General features: G+C 41.3%; 2 protein-coding genes across 3 annotated transcripts in view; both read right to left on the bottom strand.

Annotated features, from left to right (window-relative positions):
- Positions 1 to 118: 118 nt before the first annotated feature.
- On the bottom strand, positions 119 to 10,498 carry kl (klotho). The gene is made up of 13 exons (XM_074611590.1): positions 9,705 to 10,498; positions 8,543 to 8,973; positions 8,374 to 8,453; positions 8,084 to 8,246; positions 7,820 to 7,925; positions 6,302 to 6,451; positions 5,814 to 6,049; positions 4,760 to 4,955; positions 4,374 to 4,552; positions 3,949 to 4,056; positions 3,536 to 3,641; positions 2,362 to 2,488; positions 119 to 1,023 (listed from the first exon to the last, which is right to left on the bottom strand). Exons 1-13 carry the CDS (start codon positions 10,467 to 10,469, stop codon positions 689 to 691), a joined length of 2,982 nt encoding a protein of 993 aa, XP_074467691.1. The 5' UTR covers positions 10,470 to 10,498; the 3' UTR covers positions 119 to 688.
- Positions 10,499 to 16,180: 5,682 nt separating this feature from the next.
- The window catches only part of pds5b (PDS5 cohesin associated factor B), a 40,021-nt gene continuing 33,679 nt past the window's right edge, over positions 16,181 to 22,522 (bottom strand). The window contains exons 29-35 of one of the 2 annotated variants that reach the window (XM_074610433.1): positions 21,907 to 21,969; positions 21,646 to 21,791; positions 20,450 to 20,525; positions 18,862 to 19,322; positions 18,647 to 18,730; positions 17,125 to 17,230; positions 16,181 to 17,016 (exon numbers count right to left, since the gene is read on the bottom strand). In XM_074610433.1, coding sequence (XP_074466534.1) covers positions 16,984 to 17,016; positions 17,125 to 17,230; positions 18,647 to 18,730; positions 18,862 to 19,322; positions 20,450 to 20,525; positions 21,646 to 21,791; positions 21,907 to 21,969 — 969 coding nt within the window. In that variant the 3' untranslated portion in view covers positions 16,181 to 16,983. The remainder of the gene's footprint in view (positions 17,017 to 17,124; positions 17,231 to 18,646; positions 18,731 to 18,861; positions 19,323 to 20,449; positions 20,526 to 21,645; positions 21,792 to 21,906; positions 21,970 to 22,522) is intronic. The other variant, XM_074610434.1, reaches the window with a different exon arrangement.

Below are 22,522 nucleotides of genomic sequence, written 5' to 3'. Positions count from 1 at the left end.
TTCCCAGTATGTGAGACAGACTGGAAATACAGGGAGAGAGCGAGGGGGATTAATGCAACAAAAATTCACAGCCTGAATCGAACCAGGGGTGTTGCAAGTATTTAATATACCAAAACAATTTTGTTTGTTTCTTTTACCTTATTTAAGCAAATTTATTGTCGAGTTGAGCACTAAGAACAGATAAACAAATACTCATTACAGTCACAAAACTGCACAATCGACATTACAAAAATGTAAAATAGTCTTTTGAGATGTTCCGTCAGCCCATAAAGGCCGGTACTAACATCCGATTTAATCTTTAAAACGTACTATCCAGAGGTTTTCTCCTTTGGATTCTATGGGGAAATTATCTGGTGGAGTGCAAGAGGTCTCAAAAAATGGAAACCCCTAATGGGTGACTTTCTGAACAGCGTTAACTCACAAACAAATGGCCATTCTGTAATATACACCGTCATCTGGAACTGATAATGTGCAGCTTTTATCAGCTGTAAAAAGGGTGCCTTACATAACATTTAATAACAGTTGTAACACCTAAAACGTGAAGATGATTGGACCACTTTTGTTGAAAAAAAGTACTATAATTTAGGGTTGTAAAGTATCGAGACTGAACTCTACGCTGCTGAACAATAAGCTCAGTTTTTTCTCTCTCGAGTCATTCATAAAAAGAAACACGCTCCAGTCGGAATCATCAGTAACACTCCTTGTGTCTCTTGGCTGTGTAGTAGATAATGAGGCCCAGGGTGATCAGCACCCCTGAACCTACAAGAGTGAGGAAACCCACCACAGGCCTCTTGACCAGCACGTGGCAGCCGAGGCAGGGCTGAGGCACGATGGGACACTGTTGGGGCGCAGCTCCCTGAATGGGGAAGCCGTTGTGCTGGATGATGTTGCGATAGTTGGAGAGCGAGGCCTTGATGATGACCTCTTCGTGAACGTGGCCGTACAAGCCGAAGCCCGGGTCCCTTTGGTCGCTCAGGGCGTAGGCGAAATAACCCTTCAGGTTGACACCGTCCAGAGTGTACGCTGAGGAGGAAACAACAGGTTGAGGAGTTCCTTGTATCACAAGTGCATTACAACTGTGTTATATTGTCATTCATTAAAAGGTGCTATTGATTAGAAGTGGGAACCAACGTCAGATATCTTCCACAGAGATAAACAAAACATTCATTTGGACCTGCCAACATTTTTCAAATAATTAATTCACAATCATAATTTTTTCAGGAAAAGCTATACTTTTATTCACCACCTCTCTAAAGGCTCTGTGGATGTTTTTATTGTTTTTATACTGCTTATAAATGTTAAATATGGGGGGTTGAAATAAAGTGTTAGCAAAAAATATATGTAGAGCATAAAGCTTCTGTTGGTAGATGAAAGGTTCAGTGTGTAGGATTTGGCGACATTTAGTGGTGTGGTTGCAGATACCCCTTTGCTCACTCCAAAACCGTGGTAACACCATTCACCTCGCTCAGAGGCCATCCTTACCATAATAACACTACTTTAGGAGCAAAAGAAGTCAGACGGCGGCTGGCTGAAAACAAAGTTATTAATATTAAATTCCATTTCTGCAAATAAATCCCCCGAAATGTTTCACACTGTTCCTTTAAACATAGCAGCAATTGTTTTTGCAGCTTTGGAAAGTAAACCATGGTAATTACAAGCACTCTAATAATGTAATTTTGTTTATTGTAAACCCAATTTAAGTCGCTATTTTAAAAGTATTTCCTTTGATTTTTGATTTTTTTTTAATTTGCATGATTTTCAGATATTGCTGTTTATAGAAAATGCCTCATAATTATGATACAAAAGTCATACTGTTGATTTAAAGTTTCAAAGATCAAATCAAATGTTTCATAAAGCCTTCAACATAAAAAATAGAAATATGTCATGGTTGCTGTATTTTAGACTTACGTAGGTTTCTAGACCATAAACATATCACTCTACACAAACTGTTTTCTGTGGGTGGTTGCCCCCTAGTGGTGACAGAGCACACTACAACTTACAATAACATGACACTGTGTGCGCATTAGAGCATGACACTGCAAGGTTTCAAAGGTCCAGCTGAGGTCTTCACCGAGTGTGACCCAATAAACTCTACAAGGACGGGACGTAGTAACCTTGACTCCACAATTCAAGTGAAGCGTGTGTTGATATTTTGTGTGTCCGCTGACTATTCAGAGGTCAGTGACCTAAATACCTGTCTAATAATTAAGCTCTACGGAGGCCAGTGAGGGGAAAACGTCAATCACCTCTAAAGGATTGATCACTCTGTACACAAACGCAGTGATGACAATATTCAGCCCCCAAGTGCGTTGCATTAATCTAATAAAATCTCAACAGCAAGATGTGTGTTTGTAGTCTCACCTTTCAGCACCTCATTGATGTAGTTGTAGAGGTAGTAGACTCTTAGGCTGTCTTTGAAGCGGGCTGGGTCTTCCTGGACCCCGTTAGCCATCACATAGACCGGTACATCACAGTAGTGCTCCCTCACCTTACACAGCAGAAGAGCAACGTCAGTTTTCAAGTTTATCACATTGAAATATCAACTTTTCATCCAGTTGCTGTGAAAGCACTTCCAAGTAGCATTTGAAGAATCTAAACCGCTGAATCATGAGTGCAAAAAGCAAGGCACTGAGCCCAGACCTGCTCATGCTAATAGTGTTTTTATGGCATCTAGCCAAAATATCGTCACTTATGGTTTTGCAGTGAAATTTTAAAGATGACCTCCAGAAAGAAATGTTTGACATTTAAGAATACTTTTATCTAATCTTTCCATAAAAAATGCAATTTTATTATGCTTTTCACTTTCCTTTAGTGTGTTATATAGTTTTTGTGCATGTAAAAGGTCTGCAAAGTTAAAATAGCCCAAAGTCCACACTAAAGGGAGTTACTCTCCCCCCCAGAAACACTGCTCCTGAACTGCCTGAAACGCCTCACTTGAAGTCCCACCTTTTCTTCTGTAACGTGGTGATGTCACTAAGTAACACATTTCCATAGCGGCTAGTTTGGCACGCTCTCAAACAAAGCTGGTTAGAGCGGAGCTGGAGCAGAGTCTGAAGCGTTTGGTTTGGCTGACCAATCACAACAGTAGGTCAGCTGAACAATCAGGGCAGACTGGGATTTTTAAGGGGAGGGTCTTAAAGAGACAGGCACTAAAACGGAGCATTTCAGACAGAGGATGAATACAGGTATATTCAGACAGACAGTGTGAGAAAAATAATGTGTTTTCTTGAACATTAAAGCATGTAAAGATGTTCTAGTAGAGACCTAAAATACAAGTATGAACCTGAAAATGAGCATGATATGTCCCCTTTAAAGTATATGTGGTGATGATGTTATAGTAGCAGGGTAAATCTACATGTGTTTGCCCCTTTTGTCTTGGATCAAACCCCACCTGAGCCGTCTGTCTCCTACGTCTCCCCTTTACTATGTCCCTGTCAACTTGCCCACTACTGGTTTTATTTTATAAAACAAAGGCTCAATAAGCTCAACATCCAACTGTTTAACTCTTCACAAGACCAGACAAGATCAGTCTCACCCAGTTGAGGGCTTTCCTCAGGCCCCAGGGCACAACAGGCCTCGGGGACATGATCCATGTGGTGTCTATCATGTGCTGGACCTCTAGCATTGCTGTGTAGGTGTACCTGCAGATATAGAGATGATACAGAAGCCGTGTGTCATAAAAAAAAAAAAGAATTCTCATTATTGGATCAACATATTTGTCTTCAACTAAAATTATAAAACTATAGACTAAATGGTTTAACACATAAACACGTAAAACATAAACAATCTAAATGGTCCTCTTTGTATTTCCTGTTGCAATGTTTGTTAATAACATAGTTATAAAGCACATCATGTAACGGCATAACCCTCTCTCCCGCCTTGTTTCCTGTTTGTATGTCTTGTGTCACAATCAAAATAAAGGCAAAAAAAAGAATGATTTCATCTTACGAGTCTTCCTTGGCATGTGTCACCAACTTGGTACTGAAGTGACTAATGGCAAAGAAGTCATATGTCCCTTTAACCAGCTGTCTATCCTCCTCATTGAACACTGGCAGGCTGTGGGAACACACACAGAAAAGATGACATTTTATATAGAAGACGTATTTCAGAAATACAAGTTAGTAGTTTTGCCCCATTAATTGTATACTTAACATTTTTGTTATTAGTGATATACTGGTACTACAACATCATGATACTGATATCCCACCATATTACACCTTTGAATAGTCCAAGTATAAATCCAACCAGAAATACATCAACACGTTGAATTACGGAGGCAAGATGATCTGTTGACATCTCTGCATAGTGACTCTAAACTGAAATCCTGTAGCTAACAAAGCGACTGTATTGAAGTATGAATGAAGTATTTGTACTCAAGTGAGTTGAGCTGACGCAGCCAGCTCCTCATTCCCAGAGGATAGTCCCCACTGCCAAAGATCGGCTCTGCGAACCAACCGACGCGGAAGTCTAAAACCCTTTTAGCCGGTTCCACGTCTTCACGGCTGAATGAAAACGCCGGTTCCACCCAGTCCATGTGCAGAGCCAGAGACACCTGAGACACAATGCAAAACATGTTAGTGATGTTTTCACTTACATCAGAAAGAGTCAACATGGGTAAACAGACAAAAAACAAACCCTACACACAAATTTCAACAGCAAATCCATTAAAATGTTGCAAAAGGCAAACATGCTTATAATAAAACAACATACCAGTATGATAAAAGTATTTTAATAAATAAATAAATTATTTTTTACTGACTTTTCCTCCCTGTGCGTGTCTGAACTCGCAGTCGTAAGCGCGCCAGGCCAAAGCGTGCGCCCGCAGCATCTGATGACCCTCCTGGTAGCTCACCATCTCGTCGTTGGGCTCATTCAGGGTGATCCACATCTTCACGTGGGCACCTAGTTCTCTGTAACAAAGTCTGGCAAAGTCTGCGAACGCCTCTGGAATCTCCCTGAGAAAAAAAAGTCAAATCAAAGATTACTTTTTTATATCAGGCAAATCATGGTAGTTTTTATAGATAAAGTCATCACAATCTATCAAAAACATGTTGCATGTTAATACTGACTTAACTCAACTGTGCAATAATATAGAAATATTCTTATTTAATTCATATTTATATTGTAATTGCATTTATATTTAACACATTTAATAGATCCCACATCTCAGCTTTTTGTATTTACTTATTTGCACTGTGGTTATATGTTATATTGTATGTCTTTAATACACATATTTCTTATATCCTCATTTCTTATTCTTATTTTTATTATTTATTTACATTTCTCTACATATATTGTGTTATATATTGTAGCATTATGTACATAATTTACACGTTACATACTCCTTTATTTATATTTTCTTATATTTCTTTATGTTTATATAAGAGCAATTGTAACATCCCAATTTCCCCCCAGGGATCAATAAAGTATTTCTGATTCTGATAAAGATGAAGATGCCAATACATCAGATCGTTCCATTATCAAAGACACTTCAAATATTGTAATCACTGAGTTTAGTGATATCTTTTTACTACAGGAAAAGGAAGGATGATACCATGGCAGCAAGTGATAGCGGCTTCACGTTGATGGCAACAAGGACAGATTGTTCCAGGGAACATCATCACATGTTTGCTTTTACATCAGACCAGTGTGTAAATCAACGGAAATTGTAATAAACCGTACCTGATTGAGATGTTTATTGTGTTTGGAACAGATTTCCAAACTCTAACAGTCATGAAGCTCGCTCTACATTCATGTAAATAATCTAAAATTTGAATTCAAATGAGAAACTGGAGTAAAAAAGTGCTTCAAACTTGTTCAGCCACTTGTTGGCGGTATCCAGCGGGGCCGGCAGGCTGCTGCGCTGGCGTGTGTGGTGCCACAGAGTGACCACGGGCGTGACGTTGGCCTGCAGCAGCTGACGGGTGAAGCAGCGGTAGTAGCCCAGCAGGGTGGTGTTGGGATGAGCCACGTCACCTGTGGGCACCACTGCTGACCAGTTGAGGGAGAAGTGGAAGTGGTTTACCCCCACCTGCCGGATTTCATCCACCTGAAGAGAGGGAGGAGGATAGACGTGTCACAACTTTATTCTATTTATTTATTTTTGTATTTTGGAGCTGCAAAACGGACATGATCCCTCACTGGCTTCCCACCCATGAACACTGCCAAATGTGTCCATAATGTTGCTGTTATGTTATGTGAAAAATATACTTTTCAGTGCAACATTGTTCTCCTCCTCTACCTCTTTTCGAGTGTATGAAGCTATTGAAAAGATAAATGTTTGACTGGTAGGAGGATCTACCTGCTGACGGATGGTGGCGTAATCAGCACAGTGAGCGGTTCGGCGTACAGGCGGCGCGCTGAAGCCCTCCAGCCTCAACAGCTCTCCGTTGTTGGAGATGTTCCACAAGTAAACACTGGGGTCTGCAAACTGGCTGGGCGTGGTCTCCACCTGTGACACACACAAGACACACACAAAGTGTAAACATGCACTCACTCGCCCTCTCACCCTGCGTTTACCTGATACACACACAAATGCAAATAAAAGCCAAATAGGGCAAATCGATAATATCAGTTGGTCCTGTGCTGTTGAGCTCAGCTGGCAGACGGAGTGAGGTTATGTGGTTTATGATTAAGAGAGGATTTAACGTCGTGGCTGTTTTCTGAGCTGGACTTTCACCACGAAAACTGCAAGTTCAAAATAATGTGATGAACATGATGTAACTTAAACCAGAGATTCTCAGTCGTTTTTCAGCCAATAACCCCTTTAGATAGAGAATATACCAGGGACCCTCTCATTTACCCTCTCACGTAGACTATTTTTTTACACTTCTATAGTCTTAGTTATGTGAAAGAACAATTTAAGAGAAAGGTATTAGAATCTGCAAATGTGTTTAATACATGTCTAACCTCTTTCTAAGAGTTATAGATCAAGGGCTGTCCCAAATACCATTTTTTGGGCTTCAAAGCCTCAGTGAGAAATATTCGAAGGTATTTGAAGCTTAGCCGCACGGCGCAGCAGGCTGACATGTTCCTCTGTTATCTGTCTCCATCTCCCCTGTTTCAGTGCCCGCTGCTGCACTACTGCACACACACACGCACCTCTACACACAATAAACAGCGATATCTGTAAAAATATGAATTATATCATGATAATTTAAGGGCTGCACGGTGGTGCACTGGTTAGCACTGTCGTCTCACAACCAGAGGGTCGTAGGTCATAGGGCCCTTCTGTGAGGAGTTTCCATGTTCTCCCCGTGTTAGCGTGGGTTTTCTTTGGGTTCTCTGGCTTCCTCCCACAGTCCAAAGACATGCAGGTTAATTGTTGACTCTAAATGATGAATGAATCTGAAAACTTTTCACGGACCTCCTAGGGGTCCCCAGACCCCACTTTGAGAATCACTGACTTAGACGAGTAGAGGAGCAGCTGCTAATTTCATTCCACACAAACACTAAATCCGAGAATAATAATAATAGAACTTTAAAATGGGCCTTTTGCTATTTGCAGAGTTAACAAAACGTCACACTTGACTAAATATTAGTGAGGTTTACACTGAATCGCTCAACCAGAGTTAATATATTGTTAATGTTTTCTCAAGTTCCTCTATTTCTGAGGAACTATTCGTGTTATGTTTCATTCATTATCAGACCTCTGCCCCCTTGGCAATTCCCCATATCCTTCCACAACACACTCATACATTACGCACACTCCTTCCTCTCAATTCAATTTAATTTGGCAGAACCAGGCTCTGGGTGGGCGGCAATCTGTCTCAACCATCCTCAACACACACTCACACACACACACAACAAACACATATACCTGTATGGAGTTGGCAGAAACCCCCCAGGCGAAATCACACGGGAAGCTTCCTTGTGCTGGTCTGTTCTCTGGGAGTTCTGGGAAACCGTTCCTCTGGATGACGTTCCTTTAAAAATAATGAATAATCATCACTTTGGGAGGAGCTGAGCGGAGTGAAAACTATCTCTGGAGTTGTACATCTGTACACAGTTTTGTATAAAAATAAAGCCTTTAACAGAAATCTTGTTATCGGACATAATCGACAGATATCATGACAACATGTACTTGTAAAAGGTGGCAGATGTCTTTGGCTCCCTCTTCATGTCAGGAGTGTTGAAGTCAACGTAGTAAAGTCCCCGTCGTATCCCATATTCCCTGTGCCACTCGAAGCCGTCTATCAGAGACCACGCCGTGTATCCAATCACATTCACCCTATCTATGATGATTGCTGTGTGGCAAACACACACAGATGGACAGCACCAGATTCAAGTACGTCTTAACATGAGATTTCATGTAAAATGGTCCATGTTCACTGTTGTGGTGAATGTATGACATCAGACTGTGTCATTACTCACATTTCAGTGCCTCTGCGATGAACCTCTTAAGGTAGTACATGTGTTTTGGGTCTTCTGTTTTGGTAGTGCCGAGGACATACCTGTGTTGAGAAGTAGTAAATTACAAGATGTTCCACAACACAGCAAACACCAGAACAACACGCAAGAACATCACAACATCCAAACCTACCAACCACTCTGCACCACAAAGATGGGCGGCCTGTCGTATTCGGCGTTGACCCAGTAAAGCAGCATCCTCAGGTCCAGATCCTCCTGCTGCCCAAACTTGAGGCTGTCGTTGATGAGCTGGAAGCTCAGGGCCGCTCCGTGAGAGAGGGCGAAGAAGTCGGCCGTCCCCCTCACCTGCTCCCTCTCCTCCGGGGTGAAGGAGGGCAGCCGAGAGCCCAGCCTCGCCCTCATACAGGGAGGGTAGTCCCCGTCTGTGAATAGAGGCCGGGCGAACCAGCCCAGGACGTGGTCCAGGGAGCACTGACACTCTCGAAGGCTTTCCAGGCGAGTGAGGCTGGGCTTGATCCAGTGAGAGGCCAGCGCCATGGACAGCTTGCCCTGCTGACGGGGTCGGTAGTGGCGGTCGTAGAGATGCCAAGCAGCTGCATGAGCCTGGAGGGGAAACAGACGGACAGGAATGGAAGGAGAAGAGGAGGTTGGAGAAGATGGAGAGGATGGAAAGAGAAGGTGAGGGGGACAAAATGAAGACAATCCATCAGTCAAACTTTATTTCAGTCAGATCAGTGCAGTTAGAAATGCTTTACAGGTGGCTGACTAACTACTAAGACAAAGATAAACAGTCAAACACAGGGAGACTTCTGCACACCAAAAATACAAATATAAAGATAAAAATTAAAAAGATTGATAAAATATAATTAGAAGAAAGGGAGTTAAAAATTCAAAAAGTGAAATAAGATAAACAAACAAAATAAAGTAGCAGTGGTGGATCTGTATTCAAGTATACTTTCTTTTTTTTAGATACTTTACTAGAGTATTTATATTTGATTTGTGTGCCTTATGGCGTTGTATGTGGATTTATTTATTATTATCATTATTAATTTATACTTTTTTTGGCATGTTTGTTTGTCTGTTTTTTCTTTGTCTTGTTTTGCTTTTGTTTCCTGGTATTGTTTGTCTTGATGAATGATATCCACTTCACAGAAGTCTCTATTACTGGTGTGCACATGCTTCCTATAATAAAAAATATTTGAAAGAGAAATAGTTTTTCCATTTTATGCATCTTTTTTTTTTTTTTACACCAATTCAGAGAGAACTTATTGCACATTTTACTCATTTACTTGACAACTTAAAGCTGCTAGATAACTAAAACCAACAAAACTCACCTTAAGGAGATTATGTCCAACCCTAAACGGCAGATCAGGGTCGTTCTTGATCCCGGGTGCGACCACTCCGGTGCCGTACCCGTGACGCGCCACCACAAACGGGTTATCGATGGTGATCCAATACTTCACATCATCTCCGAAGGTCTGGAAGCAGAAATCCGCGTAGTCCTTGAAGATCTCCACCAGCTCCGGGTTGCTCCATCCTCCGAGGCTCTGCTGCAGCTGGTCCGGCAGATCCCAGTGATACAGCGTGACCACCGGCTGCACACGGATCTCCTTCAGCCTCTTGATGAGCGTCCGGTAGTAGTTGGTGCCCATCTCGTTGTGACTCCCTCGGGTGCCATTTGGGAAGATCCTGGACCAGGACAGGGAGAACCTGTAGTGGCTGACTCCGAGCTGCCTGATAGCTCTTATGTCTGCGTGGATGTTGTGATAGCTGTCGCTGCCCACGTCCCCGGTGGCCATCCGGTTCCCACCGCGCGTAAAAGTGTCCCAAATGGAGAGCCCCTTTCCGTCCTTCTCAAACGCGCCCTCCACCTGGTACGCAGCCGTGCCCACGGCCCAGGTGAAGTCTTTTGGGAAGGTGTTGTAGAGGAAAGCCTGATCTCCTGGATAAGGCAGCTTACTGAAACGACCCCACGTTTTCAAACCGGCGTTGGGTTTTGCAGCCGCAAAGCTGAAGAAGAGAAAGGTCAAAAGGGTGAGCAGATCAGCCATGGTGTCTGTCAGTATACTGGCCTCTGATGTCCAGTCTCTAATCGTCATTTAAACCATGCTTCCAGTGACTATACAGCAGAGCCAGCCAGCTGTGAACCTCTCCAAATCTATCAATTATTAGCCAAAGCACCTGACGCACGAAGGTCTCCAAGCACAACACTGGTGTTAGCAGACCCAGATGATCAATCACTTGCAAAGCAGGGACACATTACTGCAACTAAATAGATAAATAAGGAATGTTGATTTTAAATTCATTAACACATGTTTATGTATATACTGTATGTCGCCAATGTTTGTTTGTTTGTTTGTTTGTTTAGATCCCCATTAGCTTTTGCATAGCAGCAGCTATTCTTCCTGTGGTCAACATAGTTTACATTGTGACAATACAGAAATACACATTAACACTACTCATCATACACTAACATAACACATTGTAATGCACGTCAACTGTAAATAAAACAATAACAACTGACAAAGTTTAAATGACAAAAACACAAAGAAAATAGAGCGGCTCCAACTGAATCTATCATGATCTAACAGATAAATATCATCATTTAACATCTGTTTTTGTTGATATATATAAAAAAATGAGGCATGATACACCCCCCACAGAAGTCTGTATCACTGACATGCACATGCTTCTTAATAAAAATATTTGAAACATTTTAAATCAATTATTTACCCCCTGTTTTAGTAAGGCCTGAGTTTTGCTTTTTCTTCAAAAATTCATTGCATTTCTTCCTGAATTTGATAGTAATACCCCATGATCCAGAGGACAGAACAGGAGCAGGTGCAAAAGCCTTAATATGATGTCAGTATAACATCACCATTATCATACATCCTGAGATGGCAGATCATCTTATAACTTAATTTAAATGTCTCATGTCGAGATCAACAAAAAAAACTCCCATCTGCATCAAGTTCAGTCAGGAGAGCGTGCAGGCTGAGGGTGATGGGGGAGAGGAGGAGGTGAGGTGGGTGAGGAGAAGATATGCAAACAGCAGAGTCAGTGGACCCTGCTGCACCATTGCCACATTACTTCCTTATCTTCCTGCTTTCAGCTCGGTTGCTTGGAAACTCAGGCCTCTTACTGCTGGACATCCTGGTCCATGTAGCACCTGCATAAATAAGTGAAGAGGTGTTAGACTGTTGGCTGGACTGTGTGTGTGTGTGTGTGTGTGTGTGTGTGTGTGTGTGTGTGTGTGTGTGTGTGTGTGTGTGTGTGTGTGTGTGTGTGTGTGTGTGTATGTTGCAAGAAAGGAATAAACATTTTCTGGAGAGGTAAAGCTTTGAGATATTAAGCCTTTAGTATTTTACATCTACTCTGCTTTATAAATTAAGTTAAAGTAAATTAACAATAATCAAAGACAACAACAAATTGTGTGGAGGTTAAAGGGGACATATGCTCATTTTTCCTGGTTCATACTTGTATTTTAGGTTTCTACTAGAACATGTTTACATGCTTTAATGTTCAAAAAACACATTATTTGTCTCATACTGTCTGTCTGAATATACCTGTATTCACCCTCTGTCTGAAACGCTCCGTTTTAGCACCTGTCTCTTTAAGGGGCCGTACACATGCCGCGTGTAAAAACGCGTGGAAAACTTGCCAGCCGTGCCGCTTTTTTTTCTTTCCAATGTGCTTAGGAGGGTGCGCTCCTGACGCGCCTGTCATTAACTATGCAACCAAAACCTGTGTGCTACGATGATGATGATAAAGTTGCGGTTATTTGAAAAAAATAAACACAATCAAAACAAAGATAAATGATTTACAGCACCATAAATTCCTCACAGTAGCCTAACACTCGATTTCTCTTTGTCAAGTTGGCTGACCTTTCAATGTTGTGACATCGGACGGAAAGGCTGAAACAAGTAAAATAGTTAGAGGGACAGATCTTAAAGTTGTGGGAAGCCCTGAACTAAAATGATTAACTTCTCTATCTCCCATATATTTACTATAGAGTGATATTTACGGAAGAAAGAAAAGATATCTGTATCTGTAAAGATATCTATCTGGCTGTGATTGGTCGTTCCTCGTCACGACATGTGGTGCGCGCTACAGCGTTCCAAAAGTTTAACTATTTTTATCTCGGGGTGCAGCCGTCAAGTCGTTTCCGTGTTTGAGCGAGCCTGCCACGCGTATACATTGACAACAATGGATTTGAGCGCGCAAAAGATGCGGCTTGTGTACAGCCCCTAAGTCCCCCTCCCTCACCTGGGGTTTTAAGTTTTGTCACAGTTCTGATATTCTATAAACCAAACGACTAATCAAAAAGATTAATTGATAACGAGAACAATCATTCGTTGCAGCCTTGAAATTGTAAATATGACTTAGAAAAATCCTGCAGTAAATTAACTGCTTCATTATTCATAAAGATAAAACAGATGATCAACAAAAGTTATATAAATAAATACATATTTTATTTAATCATATTCATATTATCTAATTATTTTATATTGTTTTATTTACTCTTTTGTAAATGTGCCTTAAACACACAGTATGTGCTCTGTGTCTATACTGTGCGGGTGGCGGGACCACTGGCATATAAGTAAGTGCTGGGAATCTGGTGTGTGAATTTATTTTATTAATTTATTTGTTATTATCATTACTTTTTATTTATGTTTATTCATAAATTCAAAAAATTCTCTCCTTTGTTTTTAAATAGTTTGTTTTTCAAATTACAGTTACTATCCGTTATATGTACATATTTTATTTGTTGTGGTTCAGGTGGTTATAGCCTTTTTTTCCTAAGGAAACAATAAAAAAAATGATTAAAATAAAACAAATGTTATATTATAGAATATGCTAAATACTAGCGACCTGTGCAGGCTGGTCATTTTACCCTGGCTGTCATCCAAATGCATTAAACATCCAAATGTAAACAACTGTGAAAATCAATCCCAGCCATATAATCATGAGGCTCACCTGGCAGCCGAGCAGCAGGTGATTATGGCCGGTCATGGATCATCATAACCAGGGGCACAACGTGGTGTGTGTGTGTGGGTGTGTTTTTCCACCGAGCTGAGCTGCACTGGAAAGGTCACATCTCAAGTGTACATGCATATAATCAATGTAGAGCACTGATAGTCTCCATATATAACACAGGAAGAACACGGTCTAGTGATGCTTAGCAGCCTGAGAGAACAAACTGTTTGTGATGGGACGGCCTGTGTGGTTAAATCGGAGCATAACTCTGGCCTTGAAGATGTGGAAAGAAAGTGGAGAGGGTGTGAAATGCTATTTGGATGCTGAAAAAGAGAACCGTTTTTTTGTTGCTTTGTGGAAGCGTCTGCAGTTCTTTAGAAATCTGAACTTTAAGTTGGGTAAAATAATTCTTAAGACAACAGAGAAGTGTAATTATTCAGTTTCCGTCCACATCAAACATGTGGTGTGTGTGCTGCGTTATGTAAAGCAATACCTTATACAAGCACGAATTCATTCCACCTGGTGGACTCAAAAATCTATAGAAGCCGTCATGTCCCTTTATCTTTCTTCTGTTTTGGCCTGAAAATAGAAAAAAAAGATGCATCAAATGAATTGTTCTTGTTCTGTGACATTCATGGTGAGCAGTTTTTTGGACAAATCAATGGATTAGTGACACATTTTTGTACTTTTCCAGTCATTTCACTCACTATGTCTATTCTAACACATAAGCTGTGTCCCAGAACCATACCGCAAACTAATTCTAAGCAGGTTTTGACTGCGTAGTATGCATACTAAAATAAAGGCTGTGCTGTTGATGCTGTACACTATTTTCCCACAATTCAATGCACACAGGAAATGCAGAAGCTGTACAGCTGGGAAACTATCTGCTTATATTATGTTTATGGCTTATATTGTATATTGGTAGAATTTCAATTTTTTTATTCTTATCTTATTCTAACGTTTTTATCTATTCTTTTGTTATTTTACTGCTCATTTGCACCAACAAAACCAAAGCAAATCCCTAGTGTATACCTCATACACCTGGCAATAAACATGATTCTGATTCTTCTGATCTGAAATAATACTAATTGTGGATGGTGGCGGAACAGCTCGAGAAACTTCAGAAAACATTTTCACTTTCTCTTTATAAAGTCTAACTGACAGTGGCATTTTATTCTTGCAGTTTGATACTAATACTGTATAGAATTAGTAGCATGTGGTTCTGGGACACAGAGACTTATCTGTCACAAGACTGGTGTCATTAAAGAGGACATATCATGAAAAACTCACTTTTGTCAGTGCATGTTCACATACATTTGGTTATCTGGAGTCAACCCAGTCAGTTTTGTTGTGGGCTGTCTAGATCAGAAAATGTGATTCAACAAGCTATTCAGATTTGGCTCCCCTTCCTATATCACATGCAGGCTCATTAGAATATATCACCCACAGCTTGAGAACTACCTTTGCAAAGGTGCACCATATTTTTCTCACAAGCAAATCGGAGCAGATTGGACATTTTCAGGAGGGGGTCTTAAAGAGACAGAGAACCATGGTTCCCTGCTGGAAAACGCTGGATTGCGCACTCCGGGTGGGGAGTGAGTCTTTGCCCCAAGGCGAGGGAGTTTAAGTATCTCAGGGTCTTGTTCAAGAGTGAGGGTAAAATGGAGCGGGAGATGGTACAGGAGGTTCGGTGCGGTGTCTGCAGTTATGCAGGCACTATACCAGACCATTGTGGTGAAGAGGGAGCTGAGCCGGAAGGCAAAGCTCTCAATTTACAAGTCCATCTACGTTCCAACCCTCACCTATGGTCATGAGCTTTGGGTAGTGACCGAAAGAATGAGATCACAGATACAAGCAGCCGAAATGAGTTTCCTTCGTAGGGTGGTTGGGCTCAGCCTTAGAGATAGGGTGAGGAGCGCAGACGTCCAAAGGGAGCTCGGAGTAGAGCCGCTGCTCCTTCACGTCGAAAGGGGCCAGCTGAGGTGGTTTCGGCATCTGATCGGGATTGCCTCCTGGACGCCTCCCTTTGGAGGTTTTCCGGGCACGTCCAACTGGTAAGAGGCAACCGGGGTAGACCCAGAACACGCTGGAGAGATTATTTATCTCGTCTGGCCTGGGAACGTGTCGGGGTCCCCCAGGAAGAGCTGGAAAACGTTGCTGGGGAGAGGGATGTCTGGAACGTCTGGTGCCCCCGAGACCCAGCCCCGGATAAGCGGAAGAAAATTGATGGATGGATGGGCTTAAAGAGACATGCGCAAAAATGGAGCATTTCAGACAGAGCGTGAATACAGTTATATCCAGACACAGTATGAGAAAAATAATGTTTTTTTAACATTAAAGCATGTAAACATGTTTTAGTAGAAACCCAAAATACAAGTATGAACCTGGAAATGAGCATATGTCTTCTTTAATTAAAAGTTCCAGTTCGTATTTTTAGGAAAAACACCTTTCGACTGAACCAGTCACAGCTGCCAATTCCCTCCCTGTCATGTGGCGCTACAATGCATTTTAAAACAGTAGCGATTATTTCTGAAGTTTCTGATTGAACACCTCTGATCATAGGCCCGTTGACTTTTCATAGTAGGAAAAGCACAATAATAACCTCAACAATGGTTATACTTACTCACCTGAGAACAGTTTCAAATGCATTGTATGTAGGAGAGGCTAACAATGCTCTACCTGAAACGCACTAGATTAACTTCAAGCTGGTTATTTGATCCTATCTGACACGTTCTTCTGGCTGACTTCCGCTACACTTGAAGGCATCACAGCTGATCACATCCTGCAGGAAAAGCAAACCGCATCAAAGAGAAATAAAGAGAAATGGAGCATGTCAGGTTTTATAGAGAATTATATTGATACAACGGAGGATCTGACTGGGTGGATGTGAAAGCCAAAGTTAATCAGCAGTGACAAAACACTACAAGCACAGCTGCTCAGGACTTCCATCTACCAGTAAGTACAAACCTAAAAATGAGACGCACACTACAATCTTCTTCCAGAGGCAACTCTACATTTGGACAGGTTTCTGACAATTTTTTTTTTAATTATTTTCCAATACATGGTAAAAAAAGGTATTAATATACAGAGCTGTAAACAAAAACGTATGTTTTCTTTTAAAGTAAAATGACACAATTAACGTCACAAAAAAAGATAATGGGTAATCTCTTTCAGTTTTTAAAAGTGTGACACAGGGAATGATTGATAAGCAATATTGCTTTATGGGAGCACTTTAATAATAATTATAATAATAATAATAATAATAATAATATCGGCGGGGCAAAAGGCTTCACAGCATCCCCCCAGTCAGTATCAAACACAACAAGAGAACATGAAACAGACATAAGAGACTATTTACAAGTGATCTTTTTTTTGTTTTTCTGTTAAAATTATTTCTACTTAATGTGGCGAACATCATCACAATGCGACACAATGCAACAACCCACAGCTGATGATACGGATGTACTGATGTAGTGTGCATGTGGTATATGCAAGTGTGTGAATCGGTGTAACAGTAGGAGCGTCGGCGTATGAAAAGTTTAAAAAGTTCAGTGTCCATATTTTCTTTTCTACGTCATTCCTCCCCGACTTGAGAGTAGACGCGCTGTTTTTGTTTGTCTTCCCTCATTTTTTCGCTCATCTTCTTCGCCCTGCTGGCTTCTTGCGACCCTACGGGAGAGGGGGGGAAAAAAACAAGATAGGAAGCTTATGAATTCCTCCGCACTTCTTAAAATTAGTCAGAATCCCCAGATACGATTCATGTAACATATTTAGTACCTTCGGTGTTGGCTCGTCCTCCTGCGGCTGCTCCTCCTCCTCTTCTTCATCTTCTTCCTCAGAGTCCTCTTTAGCAGCAGCTGCTGCCTTCGATCGCCCAGCACGCCTGGACGCCACAGAGGGGATACACACTGAATCAGAATGCCTCAGCATGCAACAGGGAGTACATGAGTAAATGTAGAAACATAAAGTTGCAGCATGGCTCATGTCTCAGACTTTTCTTACTTAAAAGTATCTCAGAGTATCACCCACAAGGTGATAAATGTTGGCATGAAGATAAATCAGTAACACCACACTGGTCAGTTAGGATGCTTTCATATGTAACCGCTGTGGTTCGACTAAAACAAACTCTGGTCCTTTTTCCTGGTTAGTTCGTTTGGGCTGGTGTGAAAGCTGTCAATCGAACCCTGGTGTGGACAAAACAACCGAACCGAGACCGCTTCCAAACGGACTCTGGATAATAAATAAATAAAATTGACTTGACTCTGGTGCGGTTCGTTTGCGGTATGAAAGCGAACGAACCAAACACAGGATTTTATGACAACACGTGATTTCAACATGATTTCAAAAACTAAACTACCACTAAATCCATCTGCTGATCGTGAAATCTGTTCAGGAAGCGATCTTATTGATCTGTATTTTCCATGATTAATAGCTAAAAGGCTGTTAAAACTGCTGTGCTTGTAACCGACGGTGTACTTTGTCAGTTCATTTACTCCATTAAAAAGTGTGTGACAGCGATCTCACAGTAATACTCCTCATGCAAATGCACTCCCCGATGTTCGGGCTATGCGTTTGCACCAGTCATCTGGGAGCATGCAAAGGGGCTTTTGTACAGTCCTGTCTCTACCATTATTCATCATAACATGCAGTCCATTTGCAGTCTAATAATTCTAATAATGCTTAGAATCAGTTATTAAACAAAGAACATAAACATAAACATCACAAGCATTAAAGTGTCACTCTTCTGATTCATTTGTAAAATAAAGTCAGTGTTAACAGGAACCGGACCAGACCTAAAATAATTTTGACCAAAATCCATTAACCGTGAGCAAAAATGTAACAAAAGAAATGCCGTAGTAAATGCGTAGATACATTTATTTATTTATCATTATTAGGACGATGTGGCAGAAAAGTTTCGTGCTTTTTATGGAATTTTATATAAGCCACCCTGAGAATGTGTTGTATATGAAAAATGTATGTTTATCAAAAAAAATTATGTTGAGCTTAAAGGGTTAATTAAATAGTAGTTAAAATAGAAATTTTAGGTGGCTAAAATATATTTTTCTGCCGTCCCAGTTCATAGCACTGTATTGCTTTGCTCCAATGACTCCTGTCTGTTTTTTGATGCTGGTGGTCGACCGTCATCTACTATAGGTAATACACTGAGTATGTATAAGTACCTCATACAACCCCTTTTCAAAACAACTGAACTATCCCTTTAAAATTCACATTCAAAAGCACATGTGCGTTGCACTTTATACAGCAGCCTGGAAGATCACAAAGCTAGTGAGCATCTTACGCTGGTTTCTTGGCAGGTGGCTGAGCTGATTTGGGTGGACGTCCTCTCCTTTTCTGCGGTGTGGACTCTGCTGACTCCGTGCTGCTGAACGGAGAGAAAAAATGCGAACGACACCAGAGTTTGAGACAGAAATGAGTTCTCAGTGCCAACAGCAGATGTTATTAATGAAGCTGATCCAACTTCTCCGTCTGCGTTTACTGAACACTGTTTCTTACCCTTGTGATCGCCGCGGCGCCCTGGTTGGTCTGCCTCCCTTGGTCTTCAACTCTATATTTTCACTGCTCCCGTCATCCTCTTCTTCCTCTGCTTCTTCTGCTGCTGCTGCTGCTTCCTCTTCCACTTTCTCCTCCACTTTCTCCTCTTCCTCCTCCTCTTCCTCCTCCTCTTCTTCTGGTGGAGGAGCAGCCTTCTTTCGCCCCCTCTTCCCCTTGGTAGGAGTATCCTGACTGGGAGTAGCGGCCTTTGGAGTAGCGGCCTTTGGAGGCCGGCCCCTGCGTCCTTTCTTCGGCGGGCTGTTCTGTTCATCCTCCGGCCGATTGTCCTCGTCCCACTGGTCCTCGGACTCAACCGCTGCAGGTGTGATGGCCGCCACCTTCTTGCGTCCGCGCTTTGGTTTGCTGTCCTGGTCGTCAGTGGTGGTCACGCCACGTTTGCGACCGCGGGGCTTTTCAATATCCTGTAAAAGACAGAACAAAGAGTTGACCAGGGCTGACGGGCTTCCTGCTGTGGTGAACCATGTTTTTTCATCAACTCTTCTGTCAGCTTAAAATGTTATTCTTTTCTGAATGGCGATGTCTGTTGCTTCCTGTGAAAATAAACTGCTTAAAACCTGCTATCTGCTTTAATTAACGTGACAAAAAGTTTCAAAATACTGGTTCATTCCTGTGAAACATTTGTATGCAACACTGATTTTTTCATTTACTTTTGACTTTTTGGAGAAGATAGAATTGCTAAACGGCACTGATTCAGAACTAAACCAAAACAAAATGATGCATGCAGCAGGTCTGGAGGCTGTTATTGAATGAGAGTTTACACAAAGCGTACTTGCTAATCCTATCTTGACTTAAATCCAGCGGGTGTTTGCACAGCAGAATCAAAACACAGAGTCACAAGGGTTTATGACTGGAAACACTTAACTGGATCACAGCAACACGCCTTTCTACTTGTCCTAAGCTACTGTGTCATTTCTGATCATGTTTTTTGTTTTACTGTGCAGTCACACTATAAAAACAGATTAAGAAAAAATTACAGTTATTGTTGTAATATTTAAGTGTCTCCAAATTTGCCATTAAGATCACATTGTATACAAAAAGCTATTCTATTTATGCCCGTTTAACCTACTGGTGTCATGGGTGTTCTTATCAGAAACTAAATTACATAAGTCATAAGAAGGAAATAAAGCTTCAGTTCCTAGAACCAGGGTTGAGCAAATATGATAAAAACAACAATACCAACGATCTTTCCAAATGGGATTCAAGAGGATTATAGCTGGGAGATTCTGTCAGCATAAAATATCCCAATAGTTGGATCAAATAACTCAGTAATGTGATATCTTCGGGATGATTACTGGAGCTTTCAGAAGATATGTACACACAAGATGGTCCGAGAAACTCTCCTTAGTAATGTGATGACCAAGCAGATGTTCATTTTCAAGCTGATAAAACACACAAATAACTTTGCATTATAAGACAAAGCAGCTGAAGAGCATGAAAAGACAATGTTGAAGCGCTGTTGCTATGTTATAATAACCAGTCTCACATCACAGAAGATATTTTATCAGCATATAAAAAGAGGTTTTAATACCTTGTCAGTGCTGTCTGCTGCTCTCTTTAGGCTGATGTCCTCGTTTTCACTGTGATCCATCTCTGTGCTGTCAAGCCTGAAACATAGCAGTTATTAATTGTTACTATTTTATGTACAAACAAAGAAATGCAGCTAAAGATGCAACAAGAGTGCCATCTTCATTCTGTGGTTGGGGGTGCTGAGAGAAAGTTAGTCTATATAATGACGTCATACTAAATGCTGTGCAGCATTCATGTATTTTCTTTAATTTGAATGGCCAGGATAATTTGTATTTAATGTTGACAACATTTTACACAAATTTTCAGGTTTCCCCCTGGGCAGCAGTTGGAGTATTAGAAAATTTGAAGGTTTTTGACTTAAAACTCTGCAATTTTACATCATTTTGGACCATTATTATAACTATAGATAACATCTGAACATTTAATTCTTGTTTGCCTCTGTAAATCAAAAGAGCAGATTCAGAAAACTGAACATGGTTTTATCAGTGCGTAACATTGTGCATTAGTAAACAACCAGTTCCACCCCATCCTTTCAACAGAATATTTGGTAGATGATTCGCTCTCATTGACAATATTATGTGCTGCTTTTGCATGACGTGAAGATTGTATCGATAAATTACAGCACCCTCATTCATACCCGCCTCCCCAGTGCCTCCCCAGTGCCGCCCCGTGCGTCGGCTCGTGAGGATGCTCTCCACGTTGTTTTTACGCAGCGCAAAAACACACTGTACAAGCAGTCCAAACCCTGATTTTAGAAAAGCCAACTTGAGCATCAAAATATTGTATGTTGAAGCAGCAACAGCAGGGAGTAATGACCCATAACCAGATTCCTATAGTTTATAATAATGCAGGACTTGGAGGCTACAGCCATTTCATACAGGAAACGAGCGAGGATCTACCGATGCGCATTCACCCCGCGGAGGTTCATCTGAGACGTATGAAACATATATTAATAATATATATATTTTTAATTTCCATTGCAGTTAAACAGTAAGCCTACAGAAAAAACAGGGGCTGCTGCAGCACCCTCAGAAGAGTCCCTGTTTCTATGAACGTCTGGAACTTGACTAGATTTAGTGTCTTACTCAATAAGCAGGTTAAAGACTTGTTGACAGGGTCTGAACTTGGATTTGCTGGTCCACACTGTGGCGTGATCGGTCTTTAGAGGAGTGTGTATGTGCATTACATGTCTTGTACCTGGTCTTGCTGCGTTGTGGGGAGCCCGGGTTGGACGAGGAGTCTTCGTTGCTGGTAGTCTCCATACGAGAAGCTTTACTCTGGATCTGTTTCCCCGCCGACGCTAGCGGCTTGTTTACTGCACCCAAAACGTTCGCCGACTTGGGCTACAGGAAGAAGGGGCGAGAGATGACAAGAGTTGGATATGTGCTCCATCCAACAAAACCAAGAAATAAGACGCAAAAGCAAACAACATCATTTCAGAGGTTTGATCAAGTTTACCTTTCCTGGTGTGAAGAATGACTTCATCTCTGGTGGGAGGAAATTTTTTGTGTTGCTGAAATTCTGAAACAGAGAAATCTTATATCAGAGAGCTTGTTTGTGAAGAGAGAACAATTACCCCGAAAAAACCCTGAAACACAAGCTGAGGATTATGAGAAGAAGTTTAGCTTCTGCCAAACAATCTAATTAGTCAAAATGTGTGCCAGCTATGTTGATCATTTCTTTGTTTACACAGATAACTGGGGCACAGGTTACTACCAGTTACCACAATCAGGAAAACACAAGTCATCTGTGTTTATCTTGTATGTGCGCTTTTCATAGGAGGTGCATATGCATTAGTACCCGTGACACTTAAAAGGACAAGTCAAGGAGAAGAAAATATTTTACACATCTCATCAGCAGCTCAGCTATTGCAGTTAATAGAGATGCACCGATCGATCAGCTGCCGATCGAAACCGGCCAGTTAGCAGCTGATCGGCCGTGACCGGTGACCGGACTCATATTTTTATATATACTATTTTTATTGCCGTTCACATTTACATACAGTACATGTGCCAAAATGAGTATTTGGTGAAGATAAATTATAACGCTATCAGGATGTTATCTAGTAAAATGT

This window comes from Sebastes fasciatus, chromosome 16, assembly GCF_043250625.1.
Source record: "Sebastes fasciatus isolate fSebFas1 chromosome 16, fSebFas1.pri, whole genome shotgun sequence".
Taxonomy (NCBI): Eukaryota; Metazoa; Chordata; class Actinopteri; order Perciformes; family Sebastidae; genus Sebastes; species Sebastes fasciatus.
Note: the sequence above shows the minus strand (reverse complement) of the source record. Positions and strands in the feature narration are given on the sequence as shown.

What these genes read in the sequence shown, in the direction of transcription:
- kl (XM_074611590.1), bottom strand. Translation starts at nt 10,469, where the DNA reads ATGACGATTAGAGACTGGACATCAGAGGCCAGTATACTGACAGACACC. An exon ending in TTTGTGGTGCAGAGTGGTTG is followed by an intron (nt 8,454 to 8,542) that starts GTAGGTTTGGAT and finishes TTCTCAACACAG; the next exon opens with GTATGTCCTCGGCACTACCA. An exon ending in GCCAACAAGTGGCTGAACAA is followed by an intron (nt 4,956 to 5,813) that starts GTTTGAAGCACT and finishes TTTTTTTCTCAG; the next exon opens with GGAGATTCCAGAGGCGTTCG.